The sequence below is a fragment of the Crinia signifera genome, chromosome 1, assembly GCF_055691185.1.
Source record: "Crinia signifera chromosome 1, ASM5569118v1, whole genome shotgun sequence".
Taxonomy (NCBI): Eukaryota; Metazoa; Chordata; class Amphibia; order Anura; family Myobatrachidae; genus Crinia; species Crinia signifera.
The window spans coordinates 280,254,997-280,275,811 of record NC_139217.1 but is presented as its reverse complement, the minus strand read 5'-3'; the positions used below and the strand labels follow the sequence as shown (position 1 = coordinate 280,275,811).

Sequence of the window (20,815 nt, the reverse complement as noted above, 5' to 3'; positions counted from 1 at the left end):
ACACAAACCTCAAATGCAGTTTTGTCTGGAGTTGTTCTTAAGTGTTTATTACCTCAGTACCTGTATTTATTTAGTGGCAGTTGTGTTTTTTTTAATCTAATCAATGTTTTATTAAGTACAGTGGTTTATTAAATATTAAAAAATAAAATACATTGGACTATAGCCTATAGAAGCAAACATTTTATTGCTTAAGGTTACAATACATTTGTGCTGCTTGCATCCTGGTATTTGACTAACTTTATATATTAAGCATTATTATTATTTTAATAAAGTCATTAACACGGTTTTTGACAAAGTTTCTAAATTCATATATACCACAACATAGGCATGTATTCAATGCCGGTGCGAGCAGCCGACGAGGGGGTTAAACTGCGAGGATCGCAGAAAACCAGTGATCCTCACAGTTTAACCCCTGCGCCGGGCGCTCGCACTATGCAACGTTCCGGGGGAATCCTCGCCGTCACAGAACTGCGAGGATTCCCCTAAACTGCGAGAGCCGCGGCTAGTGCAGCAAACTCGCTGTAATTAGCCTTGATTCTCGCAGCTTTTGGAGGCACATACGCCAATTCTCCCTCGCTCAAAAAACGGAGCGAGGGGGAATTTGCGTATGAGGGGGGGTCAGTTGAATACTGACAGGGTGAGCTGTGACTACGAGCAAAAAGTCCTGCTCGCCCACGGCATTGAATATATGCCAATGAAGATAATAAGTGATGGTGTAAAAAATTACTTTTTTAAATTAAAGTTTTACATTTTTATTCTTAGTTGACGACTCAAAAATTAAGCCAAGTCCATTTCACTCTAAAAAGCAGTGCAAATGAGTAATCAGACTTGAACAGCTAATTAGTGAAAGCATACATATCAAAAAATAGGTTAATTTACTTACAGCTATAAAAATCCCGGATGTCATGATGACTTTTTTTTTAATTTTTATAATTATTCTTCGTTGCCATTTTTACCCTGTGAACTGTAATAAGTAATCCATATGTTGAGAAAAAAGTTAGAAAAGACCCTTAAATAATATTTTCAGCAAAGAAACTAAGGCACCATCTTGTCCTCAAAAATGCTAACTTGCCTAGGTTTCTTTATGTCTTGTCCAGGCACCCTGAGGTCCATAATGAAAGACTTGAATTCTGATGAGAACGAGGAGGAATCTGATGATGGAGAAGATAACGATTCTGAGAGTGAGAGGACTATCCACATGCATGGAGGAAGTCGGGCTCGCAGGTACCTGGTACACGCATGCCATTAGTTTTATATGTAGTTACTGTGTCATCATCTGCTGATAAGAACTCGTTAAGTGTGCAGATTAATTTCTATGAATATATTAGTGCATAATTAATACCCCTTTTCCACTTGCAAAAATATCCCGGGTTTTTGCACATGAACGCGCATCAACCCGGGATTTAGTGCAGTGTGAAAGGGTCTTTGAGGAATATCCCGTGTTCAGCAATCCGGGATCTCTACCCAGGTCCTTACCTGGGTAGGACCCGGAATCAACACGGGATACGGTCAGTGTGAATGGTCCTGTGGGACTTTTACGCTACCCCAGAATCTGCTGCTGCTGATAACTGCTCCTCCGTGCACCAGCTCTGCACATTGGCCAGCCAGAGACCCAGGCGGCGCCCGTTGTCCGAGCGGCACGGAGCGCACACCCTCAGGGGGGAGAGACAGCTCATGGCGAGCTGCAGCCACCGCTATACGTCCTCTGCTGCTGATAGCGGCTCGTGTGGCTGTGGGCAGCCCAGGAAAAACTGGCACCGGAGCAAATTCCGTAACGCCGGACCGTAAAAACCAAAGCTCCCTGCAGCGACCTGTGCCGCTGAGGAGCCTGGAGCTGTGCCGGAGGGGGTGTGACAGGCAGTCACCCAGGATTTCCCGGGATCAGTGTGAATGGGGCTGTCCCGGGTCAATCCCAGGTCTGACTGCAGTGTGAAAGGGTACATTCCTGGGTAGTGTCCCGGGAAGCATCCGGGAACACATTCCCGGGTATGACCCGGGACTACAAGTGGAAAAGGGGTATAATTGTACTACATTTACATTCACCTATTGCAAATCACTTATTAAGATGGCAAGTAACTGAGCACCCAAGCCTGGAATGTGATACTGGTGTTGTAAGTGCTGTGTTCAATGTTCTCATTACTTATATGTTGCTTGTTTACTCTCATGGTGCTGCCTGAAGATTTCTAGATATATTTATGTATGGATTAACAGTTATTTATAGTGTGTCTACATTTACAATGTTAAAAGCAGAATGTAGACATTGATGTTTACATTTGCAAAATGTCGATGTTAACGAAAATATCGATATTTTCCGTCATGGTTAGGGATAGAATAGGCTAAACAGACCATTGTTGACATTTGAATAATTCTAACATTACATCAATACCGACATAACATTTTGGCATAATGAATGTTGCAATTGTCAATGTTGACTATATATCACGCACTCACTACGAGTTTTTTTGTAAAGAACATTTAATCATTCATATCACAATTTCCAGACAGTCTCTGAGCTGCAGTTAATTGCTAGTGTAATCCGTGCAGGGAAAACAGTAGAGAATTTTAGCTTGAGCTATTTTTCTAATGATCTTAAATGTTGCTTGATGCTATAAAATATGCCAGAGCATAAAATCTGTGGTACTTTTATATTAGTTGGGCGCCCACTATAGTTAGTACGCTCATGCCCCCACTATCCATGTCGGCATGGAGTTGATTTTATATAGTTTGGCGAGGGGACGCGGAAAACTAAGCAAATAGCTTAGTGGGCGCCCAACTAACATATAAGTACCATATCTGTTTGGATGCGGTATGAAATCCCGACAGGGTCAAAATCCCGACATTTGAAATCCCGACAGGTTCAAAATCCAGACATATAGAATGTACAGGTGAATCAGTCTACATGACTTTCCGTCGACAGGTGCAAGGTCGACATGGGTTTTTTCACTGTTTTTTGACCCGAATGTTGACATGGACACAGTTGGAAGTGAACCGCAACCCCTCGCATAGCTCGCTTCGCTCGCAATGCTTCGGGCACACTATTTTATTCTCCCACCACGCCCTAGCGTATGGTAGGGCATGAAATACCGCCTGTCGGCACATGTCGGGATAAAAAAACTGAAAAAATGTCGACCTCGCACCTGTCGACCTCGCACCTGTCGATGGAACGTCATGTAGACCGTTTCACCTGTAAATTCTATATGTCGGGATTTTGAACCTGTCGGGATTTTGAACCTGTCGGGATTTTGACTGCATCCCATCTGTTTGTATGAGAATCCATCCTTATAGTCTTAGGGTTCCTGACACTTAGTGTTACAATCTCAAAAAATGTTGTGTCACCACTATTACAACATATACTGTACCAACATCTACAAACAAAGATGTGCTGATTCAAACCTCAAACTTCGTTGCTTCTGTGTCCTCATAAGCCTGTGACTCTGTTTCACTCTCTCAAATTTCAATTGCAGTGTACAAAAAAATTAGTATTCACCCTGCACAGAAATTGCGGGATTAGACTTCGCATGCACAGTCTAATGCCGGGCAGCGTCTGAGCACACAGACGCTGCTCGGCTTCTCCCATACCCGGAGAGCACTGCGCAGCGTGACCTCTCAACGTGACATCACAGGTCACGCTGCGCAGGAAGGCAGGCAGAGATCACGCCCGCCCACAGCAAGGCAGCAAGCGACTCTGCACAGTCCGCAGTCCCGCTCCCCCATGGCTCCCGGCACTATGAAGGCGCACTCCCGCATGCCCACCTAGCCAGCAAACAGAAACCCGGGGTCCCGGCAGTATGAAACTGCCCACCCACCCAGCAACCCGGCCGCAAAAGTAAGCAAATGCGGGGCGGCCAGGGCAGTTTTTTTATAAGGAAAGCCAATCCCGAATGCCCCGGGATTGGCTTCCCTAATTCTGACCCTGGGCTAATTTTTCCCTCTATTCACTTCTGGCACATCTGTTCAGCTCTATGATAAACCCCTGACAGCTTCAGATCAGATGGATCTTTGGTGCAGCACCAAAGATTTTTTTTTTTCAGATGGACCTGAGACTCATCCGCACATATGATGTGAGGGAACTCAGATTTGCCCTTTTTTTCTTCAAATCGGTCTGTCAGATCTGTCTGGCACTGAGGAAAAAAGGCCAAATCTGACTAATGGATGGGGGCCTTTACATGTAACATTTGCCCCACCTGCAGTGCAGCATGGTTTCGTCAATTTGAGAAAGATTTGTAAACAACTATGAATCAGGCCCTTATTGCACTATACCTCCATGTTGCTCAGTTCTGCCTATTCTGCTGCAAATCTGCATGGCGCTATGTGTACGCATCATCTTCCGGTGTGCTACTTCCTCTGCTTTAGCCACAAAATGCTACTTACATACTGTTGGTGCCAAATAATTAGTTGATACATGCAGACCATTGTTTATAAAAATAAATTGATTAATACATTTTATTAATACACATATACAGACTAATATAGATCGTTACAATGAATGAATGATTTCAATAGGATAGTATTTACCACTAGCACTGTGTCCATTAGGTACTTCCAGCAGCATTCGATCACCAGCAGAACATCAGTGATGTGGTGTTCCTTCATGATAGTGCTTCTATCTGCTAGGACTGCGGTTCTCAAACTGTGGGTCCTGACCCCAAAGTGGGTCCCGACCTTCTCAGCATGAGGTCCCGACTCCATGTTGCTGACCATCAGACTGATGACTTTTCTAATCTCAGTCAGTGATTCAAGGAGTCTGAGAAATCAGTTGAATTGTCTGTTATGTCAGATTCCTCACATAATTTTGTGCTTCCACGATGCTACCATGTATGTGCTGTCTGCTGACTACACATGTGATATGATGACCTTTCTTAAGTAACTTGCTGGGGTCCTGCAATTATTCTTATTGTCTTATGGGGTCCCAGTGCAAAATAGTTTGAGGACCGCTGTGCTAGGACATATTTGCAGACATTTTCGTTTTGAAAACAAATGTGACACTAAGCTTAAGGCTGGTAGCAAACCTGCTGCTTTTAACAGCCAAGGAAACATTGGAGCTTTTTTTTCTTTTTTAAATTTGCTTTTTTTCATGAACACTTAATTCCACAGAGTTTTTCATAACATTTTAAATTGTATTTTTATTTCAACTAGGATGTATCTTTGTTTTTTATTTTTAAATCTAAAATCTGGTTGGAAAAACTATGTCTAATGGTGTGTACACACGGTGAGATTCCTTTGCGATTCGATCCCGATTTGACTGCTATGTAATTTGTGGCATTCAATGTTTTGCTATTTTGACTTTTCAGACTTGACTTTTTTTTTTGCGATTTTGACTTTTTGTACTTTCGATCCCGATGTGATTTTGACTATGCTCTTGCGATTTTCATGCAATTTAGACTATTCAATTTTTACTTCACTGTACATTTGAATAAAAGGTTGTTGTCTGGGTGATGCAGATCGCATCGGTATCGAATCACATATGAATCACAAGGCATAAAAACAGCATTCGATTCATACAATCTAAATTTGATCTGCATTATATAGTCTTGCCTGCCCTGTCTATTCGATTTTTGCTGAACAGGAGTGCACATCACCATCGAATCGGGATCGAAAGGTTAAAAACCTGTTTGATCTTCTTTTGATGTGTATGCCATCCTGATCCGATTTTGACTATATAGTCCAACTCTAATGTCAAATTGAACCGTTTATACACAGCATAAGGTTCAAAAGTGCTCTGGATACTTTGGAAACCGTTTATATGCCAACAAATATTATATTCTATAGACTATTGGTAGGAACGGGTATGGGTTATAGAGTTGACCATGATTAGGATGGTAGTCAATAGGCTGACCAACTTTGATAACCGTTAAAGATCGACACATAGAAAAGGTTGAGATGCATAAGTTCGAAATGTTACAAAGGCTGACACTAGCAGCAATAGGTCGACATGGGTATGGCAACATGAAAAAGGTCAAAATGAGTTGTTTATTTTTTTTTGGTATCTGTTGACATGTCGACATGGACATTGTATAAGTGTACCACATACCCACTCATGGCTTGCCATGCTTTGGGCGTGGTGTAGCGATACGCTCGGCACACTGCTATAGTCTCTATATGCCCACCTGTATAGTAAAGTATGAAACACATTTTTTTAAACTCCCGTTGACCTATTTCATGTAGACCTTTTGACTACGTCGACCTAATGCATGTCAACCTTTTTTCACATCAACATTTTGCCTGTCGACCAATAGTGGTTGACCTATGGACAATCACATTATTTACTGTCGAACTATTGACCACATCCCAGTATGAATAAGCTGCAGGTATCTGTGCTACTGATGTATAAAACTGTGCATTGCCTGTCCTTTGTTGTGTCTTTGTGAAGAGTGCTGTCCTCTGAATGTTCATTACTGTAGCTAGTTTAATGTTGTATATATACACCGCATGGTTTTGTGCTCAGTAGCTCTATGTTGTATGTGACCTGTGAGTACAAAGATGGGAAACAACAACTTCTTTAACCTCTGGATTTCTAGGTTTTTCTATAGAACCACAGCTCAGGCTGCATACAAGAGCCCAATACATATCTCCGTACTCCCATATATACACTAAGCCTCCCATATGTCTTTTTATTACAGAATTAGTCTGAGTGATGGAAGCAATAGCGAAAGCAGCTCAGTGTCTTCACCATTACGGAATGAGCCTCCAACCTTATTAAAAACCAACAATAATCAGGTAAGTTTGTTGAGATATCACTGGCTCTGTACATTGTTATAACTGAATCCATCTAAGAACTCTATTCTAATTCGTTCTATTATTTTTGCCTGGGTTGTACACATTAGCGATACTATAAACCATGCGGTTTTCATGCAGCGTGTAAGGCTACCTAAACGGCCTTTTGTCTTATTTTTTTTTTCCACATAACATCAAGGGCATGATGTGGCTGCAAATCTGTTAACCTTACAATGGGAAAAGAAACACATGATCTGCCCACACACTGTTCTTTACATAAAGCACATAATATACAGTGACGACTCAGCCTCTCACTGGGATACAATGCTGCCTACATTTACACACTGCTGCTATAGCAGCAGGATGACTGTGCATGTATATTTAACACCGCTAATAGCCTTTCCTGACCGAGGAGTACCGTACCCATGTATTACTCCTAGCTGCCAGCAAGAGTCTGCAAATGCATTAACAGGTCTGCATATTTGTGTTTTGTTAAAGCAATTTTGGTCTAGACTCTATGGTCTGAAAGTATGCTATCCAGCCTAGTTAGTGCAATTGTAAAACATATTTCATTCTTCTTGATCATATGTAATAACATTAACCTATTAAGTCTCGCGTCTGACTGAAAGCTACTGTAGTCACTTAATCCACAAATGACAAATGAATTACATAAAGGAAAACCTAGGAAACAACATTAATGCGTGATTCAATTTTACGAAGAATAATTATTTCAAAGCAGATGAGAAGATGGGGGGAAATTGAAGCACAAATATATAAAGAGATCTTTATTTAATTTGCATGGCTGCAGCAAGGGGAGACCGTAATAGCATGTTCTTTTCCAACTCACAGAAAAAGACCTATATCCGTTATATTCTTAAATCTTGTCATTGTTCTGAGATAAAAGCTGCCTGTGAGCTTCTTAGAAGTCCCTTTGAACAGTGTGTGCATTTTGTTCTGATACCCCTTTGTTCACGCAGCATTTCACCATTTCTCTTTGGATTATTTAATGTTCTGCCAAGCGATGCCCAACATAAATAACTAGTAAATGAAAAACCTATAAAAGCATACAGTGAAGTGAAGTGTTTTTTTCCAGTGCTACATATGTTCCATGTAACATGCGTTTGGGAATTATACCCTACCCCCACTCCAATTAAAAAAATAGCAAACAAACGTATCTACAGAACAGAACCCCTGGCCACAGCAGCTGGTAAACATTTAAAAAATAATAAATTATATATTTTATATATATATATATATATATATATATATATATATATATATGTATATATATATATATATATATATATATATATATAATTTCCTCTTTCCTCGATGTTGCGGTATCTATTCTTGAGGGGAAATTTGTCACAAAATTGTTTAAGAAGCCAGTTTTCACCCTCAACCCCTGAAAAAAGAACTACCGTATGCCCAGTTATTGAGGGCAGTAAGGATTCCCTCACTGTGAGAGGAACTTGATGAGGTCCTTGACGAAATGGGCAAATGTTTCTCCGATAGAGGATATGGAAAGAAGGAGATAGAGGATGCAAAGTCTAAATGTCTTGCCCTCAATAGGGACGACCTTTTGAATAAAGTGACTGACAAGGATGGGGGAATGGACAGAATGGTCTTTTCAAACACGTATTCCATCACATCTGTGAAGGTACGATCTGCCATCAGGACCCATTGGCATATCCTGAGTACGGACCCGGTACTGAAGGGCTCTTGTAGTAGACTGCCGCTGTTTTGCTACATACGTAGCCAAAATATCAAGCAGCATGTAGTTTATTCCGACATCAGTCCAAGAGTGGATAGAGCGAGTACCTGGTTGAGTACTAAGAAAGGATCATTCAGATGTTCTGGATGTGTAAATTGCCAGTACATTATGATGGGCAGCAGTTGGCAGCACAAACTTAATGGACGTACATATACCTTAAGAAATCGCATGGATTGCGACACGAAATATGTAGTCTATATGGTTATGTGCCCATGCTGCAAAATATATGTGGGCAAAACGGTTCGAACACTGAAGGAGAGGATTGCGGCCCACCGCTCCCCAGTGAAGAAAGCTTTGTTGAAAGTTAAAACCACCCCTCCTGTTGCCATACAACTATGCAAGCTGTGGCCATTGGATGAATGAATTTAAATTCATGCTGATTGACCACATTCCCCCTTTAAGAAGAGGGGGTGACCGACATAAAAGACTTCTCCAGCATGAAAGTCAATGGATTTATGACTTACAGTAACTTGCCCCTCAAAGCCTCAATGAGGAACTAAATATGTCTATTTTCATATGCTGTGTGGTGTGGGTCTGGTGGATCTTGTAGGTCCAATTTTGGACCAATATGGCTCGTTATTCTCATATGTCATCGACATTGATATGATATCAGATTGTATGTAATTTTGGTACTTAGTTGTGTTTTCTGTATAGGTTTCCTTTATTTTTATTGATTTTTGTATGCTTTATTTACGATGCTGCATGCTGCGGGAATGATGGTTTTATGAGGAAGTTGTTTTTTACCACTATACCTATATGTAGATATTTACATTGGAATGGGGGTTTATTTCCCCGAAAATATATATATATATATATATATATATATATATACAGCGGAGGTCTGGCACTCCCGTGGGACAGCTATGTTGCTGCAGCTGGTGCCCTCTCAGGGGTGATACATACGGAGGCTGGAGGAGCGGCACTCGTGGCTTCAATGTTGATAAATCAATAAACACACCGTGACACGGTAATAGTGATCAACGTTTCAAATATCTTTGTATTTGTCTTCAGGATGATGGCGCCATCGATATGGCGCTGGCGGGGGATGGCGGCTGGCGTCGCCAGCGCCATCCCCTGCCAGGATGGGACCTGCTCCATATATATATATATATATAGATAGATAGATAGGGGGAGCGATTCGGCACTCTATCCTCCAACAAGCAACTAACCCCGGGTGCCGAGAGAAGTATGGGTAAGGTGATCAAAAAAGACTCGTCACTCCAGGGGATTTTTCAAGCCAATATAATCAGGCAAGATGCAAAATACAGGTGCACAGGTACAAAAAAGCCAACGTTTCAATACATCAGTATTTTTCTCAAGGCGCCATGTTCCCTGTTCAACAAGACGTCCTACGACCTTTTCATACCCCCACTATCCACGTCGGCGTGGAGTTGAGAATAGAATAGTGTGGCGAGCGCAGCGAGCCACCGAGCCCGAAGCGTGACGAGCCCCGCGAGGGGACGCGGATACCTGTGAAGCCTGCGAGGGGACGCAAATAGCTGTGAAGGTATCTGCGTCCCCTCGCGGGGCTCGCTGCGCTCGCCACGCTTCGGGCACGGTGGCTCGCTGTGCTCGCCACACTATTCTATTCTCAACTCCACGCCGACATGGATAGTGGGGGTATGAAAAGGTCGTAGGACGCATACCGCCGCCCCACGCGGGCTCGCTGCGCTCGCCACGCTTCGGGTTTACGTTGATAGTGGGGGTGGTGCACTATGAAAAATGGCATTTGGGGGCATTTCACAAGTTTAATACACATTTCAATGCATTCTGATGCATTTCAGTGCAAAATCGGGTGCGATCGCATCGCATGCGATGCGATTTTTAGCATACAATCAGCATACGATGAAGGTCGTGGGAGCCGTGATACTCCACAAGTACCATATATATATATATATATATATATATATATATATACACAGCGAATAGAATCGGCACTCTCAACCTCCTAAGTAAAATGCCCCGGGTGCCTTCCAAAGTGATGCACAGCAATAGGAAAATGAAGGAGTCACTCCAGAGGTCTTTAGCAGAAAAACTTTCTTGTATTAATGAAGATACATAAGAAGGGTCAACCTAACACAGCTCAGGCATCAGGATATATATATATATATATATATATATATAGTGCTAGATATATATGCTGGTGCAGTATGGTTACTAGCTTTACATGTGAGTAGAAACATTTTATATTGAATACGGTAAAATACAGGCAACCAAAGGAGGGACTGGCACAGTGGATCAGCAGACGATGAGTGTCTTGCTAGGAAGATCAGCCTAGCAGCAGCACTTAAAATTGATTGCAGTGGTGAGAGTCGGTTCTTGGAAAGACCAGTTAGGAGGCTATTGCAATAGTCAATGCGGGATATAATGAGTGCATGGATAAGATATTTAGTAGTGTCTTGTGTGATATAGGGTGCTATTTTGGATATGTTTTTTAGTTGCATGTAACATGATTTGGAGACAGATTGAACTGTCCTTTGTTCCCCACATTCAGTCGAGGATGACCCCTAGGCAACTAGCTTGTGGGGTATGGTAGATTGTCAAGTTGTCAACAGTTACGGTGGTAACTGTTCTTGGCTGGTAACTGTTCTTGGCTGGTGGGAATAAAAGTAATTCAGTTTTTAAAATATTGAGTTTGAGGCGAAGAGAAGACATCCAAGATGAGATGGCAGAGAGGCATTCAGAGACTCTGCCCAAAACCACTGGTGATAACCATGGGGTTGTCAGATTGATTTGGGTATCGTCCGCATACAAGTGATACTGAAATACGAAAGAGCTGATTAGTTTGCTAAGAGATGAGATTGAGAAAAGCAGAGGGCCGAAGACTGAGCCTTGCAGAACTCCAACTGACAGAGGTAGTGAAGAGGAAGGTAGAGTCAGAGAAGCGAACACTGAAAGAGGGATCAGATAGTTAAGATGAGAACTAGGAAAGGGCTGTATCATTAAGACCTAGGGAGTGCAGTGTTTGTATGAGAAGAGTTTGATAAACAGTTTCAAATGCAGCAGAATGATCTAGAAGAATAAGTAGTGAGTAATGGCTACTCTCGAGTAGCTATTACATTTATATATACTAAGTATGGAATTACTGCGCCTTGTTTATGTATGTTTCCCCACTAATTATTTATCCAGTATATTAAAAACCTAGCCAGTGTCATCAGCTTTTGACTCATGTCTCAGCATGTCATAACATATCATGCATGTCATGTGTCATTTTAATGCAGCTGTTTTATTTGGAAGTATTGTAGACTGAGTAATGGGAGAGTCTGAAGTGTGTCCTCTGCTCACTGTGTGGGACTATGTATCATACTTTGCTCCTAACCTTCTGGAATATGTCACTACCTCCTGCTTCTGCTGCTGTTCTAAGCTATGGGGCTGCATACACGGATCCTGGAATTTTGCGGTAAAAGGAATAGACACTATCCTCCTTCTTGAAAGCTGTGTAATGATTTAGCACAGTAGTCTAGACCTAAACATAAAGGCACACAATACGTTAAATGAATTGAATACCCAGTTCCTCAATAGCATACAGCCACTTTATTCCTCCACTAAATGTTTAGTTAAAGACATAGCATGGGTGGAGCAGCTGGAGCATGTGATCAGTGTCTTCCCTGCTTTGCTGTGGGACAGTGTGTTTCAGAGGAGGACCCCACTTCTCCACCTTGAAAGTGTCATTACAGACACATGGATGGCTGACACCTAATTATTTGTACAATTCAATCCTGAATAAGGATGTATAACGTGAAAAACGCATGTCGACCTTGCAACTGTGGATCATGCTCCCATTGATATAACGCTTGCATCTAACTTTCGTTCCTGTAAATCTAGACATGTCAACTATCTTTAGGTATCTAACTAGATGGGTTCAACTAAGCGTGGTCGACCATAACATGGTCAATCTAGACCTTGTCAATCCACTATGCCATAACCCTATCAGTGACAGGTGGTGAGGGCAACGGCAGGGAAGGCTCTGGCTAGTTCCAGAGCCAGATGTAGTTGCAACTAATTTTTCCTGTGCTCTGTAAGAGTGGCTATGATTACACAGCCTCATGATACTGTTTATATTAACCCACAGGCAATGCTAATGTGTACTGTTAATGCATCCTTCTCGAAAAACATGGAATTATTTTCCTTATTTAAGAAGATAAATCAACTTTTTTATTTTTTGTAGGAGGGGATGTGGGGTTTGTGGGAGGTATAATAAGTGCAAAGTACGTTACGCATAGCAATATAAATAAATCTGTGCCTTAAAAATAATTTCTGGTACAATTTTAACTTGATTAGTTTCTGATTTGTTACAAAATATTCATGTTAACTTAAGCTGCTTGAAAGTAATTAGTGTCGTGATGAAAACTAGTGATGTGACATGTGGAAATAGTTTCCCATGTCCCTTATATGTCCCAGGATGGGATTACTAATGTAGTAAATGATTTGCTTTTAATGTGTTCTGCAGGTTATAGTATGGCTGCAAATAACCTACCTTTCTTCCTATCCAATTTGGACTTGAGATTATATGTGTACAGTACATGCTTCTTTCGATTTACTCATGAAGACAAATCAATGTGGGTTAACCATTTGTACATGTCAGACCAGAGGCATGAGTGTATCCCAGTTGCCCAGAGGCAGGTTAAAGTTTGGTGTAAACTTGCTGCAGAGCATGCTAAGCAATACCAGTCAGGAGCCATCCTGTTCCCTATTTCAGATGTTGGCAGAATTCCTTTGTCAGAAATTATTGTATGCCACGGTGAACCACACAGGTGTTGCTGTAGACAGAGGTGCCCTTTCAGGGCTTGGAGCCCATAGGCAGGTTTCTCCATTACCTCTAAAAGATACGCCCGTGTGTCAGACACCAGTGTACCAGTTAGATTTTCAGTCTTCAGTCCTGGTGGTGTTTCAACTAATGTTAGCTGGACAGTCTGTAAATCAGTATACAAAACTGACACTACAGCTGTGGCTTTGTTTCATTCCGGTTTAATCCAGCAACAAAACCCGCTAGCCAGCAATATGTATTCTTTTATTCAGAGATTCCAGAACATTTCTCTGTTAAGCCTTTGAGTGGCAGCATGAGAGATGCACAAAATATCCACTAAAAATGCCAGCTTCACTCTTATATGTTATATAAATTCAAATAAAAAATATTGTGTAATAAAAGACTGTTTCCTATACAAAGTAAACATTACAGGTCATTATTATGAATAAAAATGTTTCCTTGCCAATTTTCACACCTATTTTGACAATTTCACTTGGAACTCAAAAGGTTAATAATGAATGGTTGTTTTCAGAACTATGAGACTACTTGGCTGAGTTGGGTAAAAAAAAAAAAGGATATTGATTATTTTTTAGATGACATGTATTTATGTATACTTTATTCAAATCCGATGATCTAAGACATAACCAAAAAAGCATTACAACCTGTACCCATCACAAATGGGGAAAATAAGAGAAGTGACCTGCCCCAAATATGAATAATAGCTACTCGTGCTAGATCTGCTGGCCTGATTTGTCAAGATGTCACTTCTTGCTTTATAATATGGCTGTAAATTCCAGCGAGTCTGGCAGAAACCATAATGTGCAAGACCAGAGGTCAAGAGCTTTTATCTGTCCCACCAGAGGCCAGACTGGAAATTTGCACCATAGGCATATGCTTTATATATATATATATATATATATATATATATATATATATATATATAGATAGAGATAGTTGTATTGCTTCTCTTTTACGTTTGAATCTTTGAGGCGTCACACTTCTCTCAGGGACTGTAGTTGTTTACTAATGTGGTATCGTCTGAGTAACCTCTCATAACTTCACACATGTTTAAATAATTCGAACAGTTGCTTTAAAAAAACAAACACAAAAAACGTTTGTCTAAATGGAAATTTTTATTTTTTTTACTGTTTGTGGTTCTCAGATCCTGGAAGTAAAGAGCCCAATTAAACAGAGCAAGTCCGAAAAGCAATTAAAAAATGGAGACTGCGATAAGGTAAATAAAGATATTTGACCAGCCAGAACTGACCATTGCAGCATAGTTTGGGATAAGCTGTCCATCTAAGTTGATTTGTTTGGACACATTTTGTTTATTTAACACACAAAAAAAAAAAAAAGCAATAAATTGGAGCAAAGTGTGTTTTTTTTTTTTGTAAGTACGTTGCAGTTTTTCTCCTTTACTGGAAACCCTTTGTGGACTTTTTCCAATTTCTTTAAAGTAAACTGGAAAAGATCTTCTCTAACCCATAAAAACAAATACACTTACATGTAAAACTACTATTCAATTAAGCGCCAGGGTTTTTTTTTTTTGCTAGCCGAAAAAACTGCACTAATTTGGCCCTTCAGTATTTAATTGCGGGCATTTTCGCCCATTTCTGAGTATTTAAAAGGACAGCTGTTAAGCTTTGTCGTTGCTATTCTACAAGCATAAACCACCCTGTTTTATACCAAGTTGTGTTAAATTGCTTTATAAATATATGAACTTTAGATATAAATACTGTCAGTTAAACCACTTACATCTCCCTACTGTTTAATGACCTTTATTCTTTCATAGCAATTACAAATGTCTTTACTTTACTTTGCAGGCGTACCTAGATGAATTAGTTGAGCTTCACAGACGATTAATGACTCTAAGAGAAAGACATGTACTTCAGCAGGTAAACTCAAGATATATATTGTTAAGTAGACAAAAGTACACAGCTATGAAAAATTGAGCTATTAAATAAAAAAGAAACTTAAGGGAATTGCTTTTATTAATCAATGCTGTTTTGAAATGTTAGCCTAGAGAGTTAGCTAATTATATAGACTGGTGCTTGTTTCTTCTAGTCGGTTAGTAATAATTCTGACCATGCATTGTACAGTTGTTTATTTGTAGCTAACATATTTAAAAATATGAGTTCCATGGACACTGCAAAGACATCTCTCTCTTGCCATCTCTGTTCTGATAGTCTTGCAAAAGTAATATTTAGATTTTGTTTGCATCGAATATTTATTTAGATAATGTAAGTTAAAAGTCAGTTTTCCACTGTGTCCCAAAAGGGAACTCTACACTACTACAGTTCATTGATATCATGAAAATCATCGTGTGTTATAGCACAGAAGGTTACTTATGAGGAAGTATCTAAAATGCACCTCTATACTAGTTAGCAACCAATCAAAATGTTGGAATCGCATAGTACCAACCAATGTCAGCAGCAGTTGCTTTATATGCCAAATGGAAAAAATCACTGGACCTGCCCCATCAGATACAATCTAGTGGCCTCTTGCATGCATAACACTTGAAACCCCCCCCCCCCCCATAGAGGTGAGGAGTAACGTTATCCTTTTATTATATAGGATTTTTTCTTTTTGGCTCAATTTATTACATTAGAAGCTTTGCATGCATACATTTTTCAAAGGTTGAAGGAGGCATGTCTACACTTTTGGCTTTTGTCTTGAGATTAACAATTCCATTTACCTATCTTAAATTTAACATCTTTGAATAATGCAAGTACTAGCTACAGTTCGTTTATTAAATGTACAGGTGTTTCATGTGAATTTAAAAAAATATATAAACCTTCAGTGTAGCACTTAGTTCACCTAAATTCTTTGATGGATAAGCTATACAAATACGTAATGTACAAAAATCCCACAAAGTAGAAAATACATGGAATAACCTCACCAGGTGCAGAATTAAAAGCCTCTAGGGATGGAAGTAAAGATTGCCTGTTGACAGCAGGAGAGAAAATCCCGTCCCATTGGCCTGTAGGCACAAGTTTATATGGTTGTTTCATGATCACAATCATTCAGTACCAGAGTAAATGAAGAGCACATGCACACTTAATGCTTTATATTGTATCATGATAAAAGATTTTTTTTTTGGGGGGGGGGGGTATTTTAACGCTACTTAAAGAAAAAGCAATTTTCTTTTACCGAAGAGAATGAGTTCTCGGACAACGTTATCAAAATCTGTTCAATAACACACTTAGGGGGTATTTAATCTGGGCCACTATTAAGACGGGGGAAATAGCGGTGAACGACTATTTAATGCTGTCTTTCCGGACAGCATTGAAGAGGCAGATCGACAGAATGGGCCCTACTTTAAAAGCAGTTGGGCCCGTTTTGTCGATTTCGGCCGTGAATTGTCGAGATCACAACAGAATATCAACAATCCACGGCTGTTTGCACAGACACGCCCCCTATTCGCCGATCTCGAATCGCGCCTGGCGATCTGCGGTCGAACAAAATGAAAACAGGCCAGGGTCACGGCTGTCGGGCCAGATCGACAGTCGTGACCCGGGATTGAATACCCCCCTTCTACAATTTACAGCAAAAATAATCAAATATTTTCATGTAACCTTCACATAAATATATAATGGAGAAATAATAGCTGTGCTCAAATGCCAAGTGAATACAGGATGTATATATTTTTTGCATCTGTGTTTAAATCTTTCCAAAGTCTCAGGACCACATGTCAAAAAGTATGAGCAACTATGGATTTTAAGCCATTGAAATTAATTTTAAAGAGAGTACTGTAGGTAGTCAGTATAAGGTAAAAGGCTCCTAAAATAATTTACATATTGGATTGTATCGTTTTATGAGTGAGTTACAGTTAAGGAAATTGCAATAAATATGTAATTTTATTAAACAAATAAAAAATATTATGACTTAAATTATCTTGCTGACCCTCAGGACTGACCACAAGCATTTGAGGTTATACAGACTCCGGCTGCAATACATTCTTAGAAAGGTGACTCTTAAGGAGCTGATTGACATAGGGTTAGAGGGAAGGTTAGGTACAGGCACCTAGAAGGGTGGTTAGGGTTAGGCTGTGGGGTGGGATAGTTAGGGTGGGTGGACTGCTGTTGGGATTCCCTCCATTAGGATGCCGGCATCTGTATTCTGACCATCTATCACTGGATGATACAGTAATGAGAAATTATTCTACATTGTTGCAGAAACTTTTTCATCCAAAGATCTCCAAGTTAGGCTTACCTTCCTAACCTCCATGTCCTCCAGTACTGTACCAACAAGTTAGACATTTGTATGAATCCTCCCTTTCTGCCTCCAAAGAGACTCTTGACCAAAGCTGAATCACTGTTACAAAAATGCTTCCCCACGACATAGATTCCACAGACCAGGACATACAAAACTGGTCAAGGAAAACCTTTGCAGAAATATGGTCCACAATTGTAAAAAGCTCACTATGCATTAGAATAGCGTTTGTGTATGCATGCATGCATGCGTGCATGTATGTATGTATGTATGTGTGTTAGTATATATGTGTGTGTGTATGTATGTACGTATATATATATGTGTGTGTGTGTGTGTGTGTATCACCCATATCATCTACATGTTTGCTTAAGTACATTTTTTTTCTCCAGATTTTAAAAATAAGTACAATCTGAAATGTTTCATGTGTAAGCAGAAAGTTTTTGTATCTGTACGGTATGAGAAAATACAGGAGTTACACAGTGCTTTTATAATAATAGGTTAATAATTGGTAAATCTAAGTATGTATATGTACGCTACGACATTTCTTCCTCATCGCTACCGGTCACTCCGTCTGAGCAGATCCTTCCCTGCTTCTAGCTGTCCTTACTACACGGCAACCACCATCCAACCAGCCGGCAACCGTGACCCTGTGCATCCAACTGATGACCCACGGAGGGCCTGATCTCCACCCGCATCCAAAAGCTTTGAAAGCTAGTCTGCTACCTTCTGTGTTTGTGCATGTGTGAGAAAGAGACGTAGTTTCACACTTTGACAGAAGGTGGCAGTGTTTCGGAGACTCACGGACACTAGACCATATATGTAGATGATTAATGAATCGTTCATCTCCATTAATAAGAAGCCTATATATACATATTTATATATAACAATTATTAAGCTATTACTTACAAAAGTGCTGTGTAACTGACTTTTCTTAAACTGTCTATGCTCTGTGAAGCTCTAATTCTCAAGCAGCAATTTTTGAATAATGCCGGGGATTGATTCAGAAGCTGACCCTCACCTGTGTTTTCTGGTCCTTTCTTGTTTTCTATAGCTGTATGGTATGTGATTATCCCAGGAGTATATACAGTAACGTGTCTTAGGTGTCTTTGGTTTCTTGGGTTTTTATTCACTTTCTTTGATGTACATCTTGCTGTGTGCCTGACATGTAGTTGCCAGTATATTTTCTGTCTACTGAAATGCCAGTTTGTTTCTACTAAAGACAGACATTTACTTCTGGTTTGTAATTACACAATATAGATATAGGGATGCATTCAGGATCCCAGTATTCGGGATCCCAATAGTCAGAATCCTGAAGGTACATATCCCAACAGATCTCCAAGGTTGGGGTTAGGCACTGGAGGAAGGTTACAGTTAGGCTGTAGGGACAGTTAGAATTAGGCTGGTTGATGGTACAGTTAGGGGTAAGGTGCCCATACACGTAACAATTATTGTATACAATATTGCATATAATCGTATCTCGGTTTTGCGATAAGATGAGATCTAGTACAAAAAGTATGTGCAGCACATACTTTTTGGGTACTTGTTTCCTAGAACGGCGCCACCGATTTAGATTGTATGCATCGGGTCGGAAAATTGTGTCGATCGCATTGCATGCCAACCAAATCGCATGCGATGCGATCGACCCTATTTTTACATTGGATTCAATGTAAAATGGTCCCTGAGACCCGATTTTACATTGATTTCAATGTAAAAAGCCCCAAAACCCCCCATTTTAATACTAAACCCCCCCTCATGTTTCAAATGCCCCCCCCCCCATTGTTAACGCCACCCCACTATTGACGCCAACCTGAAGCGTGGCGAGCGCAGCGGTATGCGTCCTCCGACCTTTTCATACCCCTACTATCCACGTCGGCGTGGAGTTGATTTTATATAGTGTGGTGAGCCACCGAGCCCGAAGCGTGGCGAGTGGACGCAGATACCTTCACAGGTATCCGCGTCCCCTCGCGGGCTTCACAGGTATCCGCGTCCGCTCGCCACGCTTCGGGCTCGGTGGCTCGCTGCGCTCGCCACACTATATAAAATCAACTCCACGCCGACGTGGATAGTAGGGGTATGAAAAGGTCGGAGGACGTGTACCGCCGCCCCTCGCGGGCTCGCTGCGCTCGCCACGCTTCGGGTTGGCGTCAATAGTGGGGTGGCGTTAACAATGGGGGGGCATTAAACATAATTTGTAACCATATTCAATGTGAAATGGGCCATATTGTCACCTATGTAAAATCGGGTTGATCGCGTTGATCGCATGGCGGCCCATTATAATGGGCCGCGACCGACGCGATCAACCCGGTTTTCACTTTAAAAAAAATTAACATTGTTCCCTATGGGAAAATCGGGTTCATCGCGTCGGTCGCATCGCGGCCCCTTATTAGGGGCCGCGATGGGCGCGATGATTGTATGCCTTAAGTGCCTTAAACTTAAGGCATACAATCAACGAGATGGGCGCCGTGCTAGGAAACAAGTACCCTTTTTGTACTAGATCTTATCTCATCTGATCTCATCGCAAAACCGAAATGCGATGAGATGCGATATTGTATACAATAATTGTAACATGTAACAATAATTGTAACCTTTAGGCTGCTCAAGGAGTGGGGTAGAATTAAAATACTTACTGCAGTGGTTCCCAAACTGTGTGCCGTGGCTCCCAGGGGTGCCGCGGAGCACTTGCAGGGGTGCCCTGGGTTGGTGGTCCAGGACAAATTCAAATTATATATGGTCAATGTAATAAGGAAAATCAGTACTTGTGACTTCCAATTATAACATATGTGGATAAACAGAAGTGAATCCTGTTCCTCATCACATAACTGGACCAAAGGAGGACATATAAGCACAACTTATTTAATTTAATATTTTTTTCTGAAGTTCTTGGTATCAAACTTTTTCCCTAGGGGTGCCATGGAAAAAAATCTGATACTCTAGGGTGCCGTGATCCACAAAAGTTTGGGAACCACTGACTTACTGCATTCTGTTGGGACTATGGAAAGAGGGGGGCCCTAGACTGCACACCCTGTAATGAGAGGTGCTACCTTGCTGAGATTTTTTGTTATATGCAAAACAGAGGGGGTTTGCAGGTGCACTAAGCAATCATTACTGCTAACATATATTCCTTTTATAATTCATTTCTGAGGATGTTAGCATACATTTGGCCAAATATATCTACCTGCTCACCACGTTAAGGTCTCCTCAATAGAGCAGGTCCCTAGCACTGTGGGGTCCATGCCTGGGGTGCAGGGCACCCCCAAGACAGCCCAGCAAAACCACCCCAGGGCATCACATAAATAAAATATAGCTGTGAAGTGTAATGGAGTGTAACGTGTCATAGAATGTAGGGTATGTGTAAGCAACTAATAGTG

The 20,815-nt window shown here is 40.9% G+C and overlaps 1 protein-coding gene across 3 annotated transcripts in view; it reads left to right on the top strand.

Annotated features, from left to right (window-relative positions):
- MLLT3 (MLLT3 super elongation complex subunit) overlaps nucleotides 1–20,815 on the top strand; it is a 326,771-nt gene that overhangs the window by 296,682 nt on the left and 9,274 nt on the right. For 2 of the 3 annotated variants that reach the window (XM_083184699.1, XM_083184689.1), the window contains exons 8-11: nucleotides 1,077–1,224; nucleotides 6,621–6,717; nucleotides 14,398–14,469; nucleotides 15,059–15,130. In XM_083184699.1, the coding sequence (XP_083040825.1) occupies nucleotides 1,077–1,224; nucleotides 6,621–6,717; nucleotides 14,398–14,469; nucleotides 15,059–15,130 (389 nt within the window). The remainder of the gene's footprint in view (nucleotides 1–1,076; nucleotides 1,225–6,620; nucleotides 6,718–14,397; nucleotides 14,470–15,058; nucleotides 15,131–20,815) is intronic. The other variant, XM_083184707.1, reaches the window with a different exon arrangement.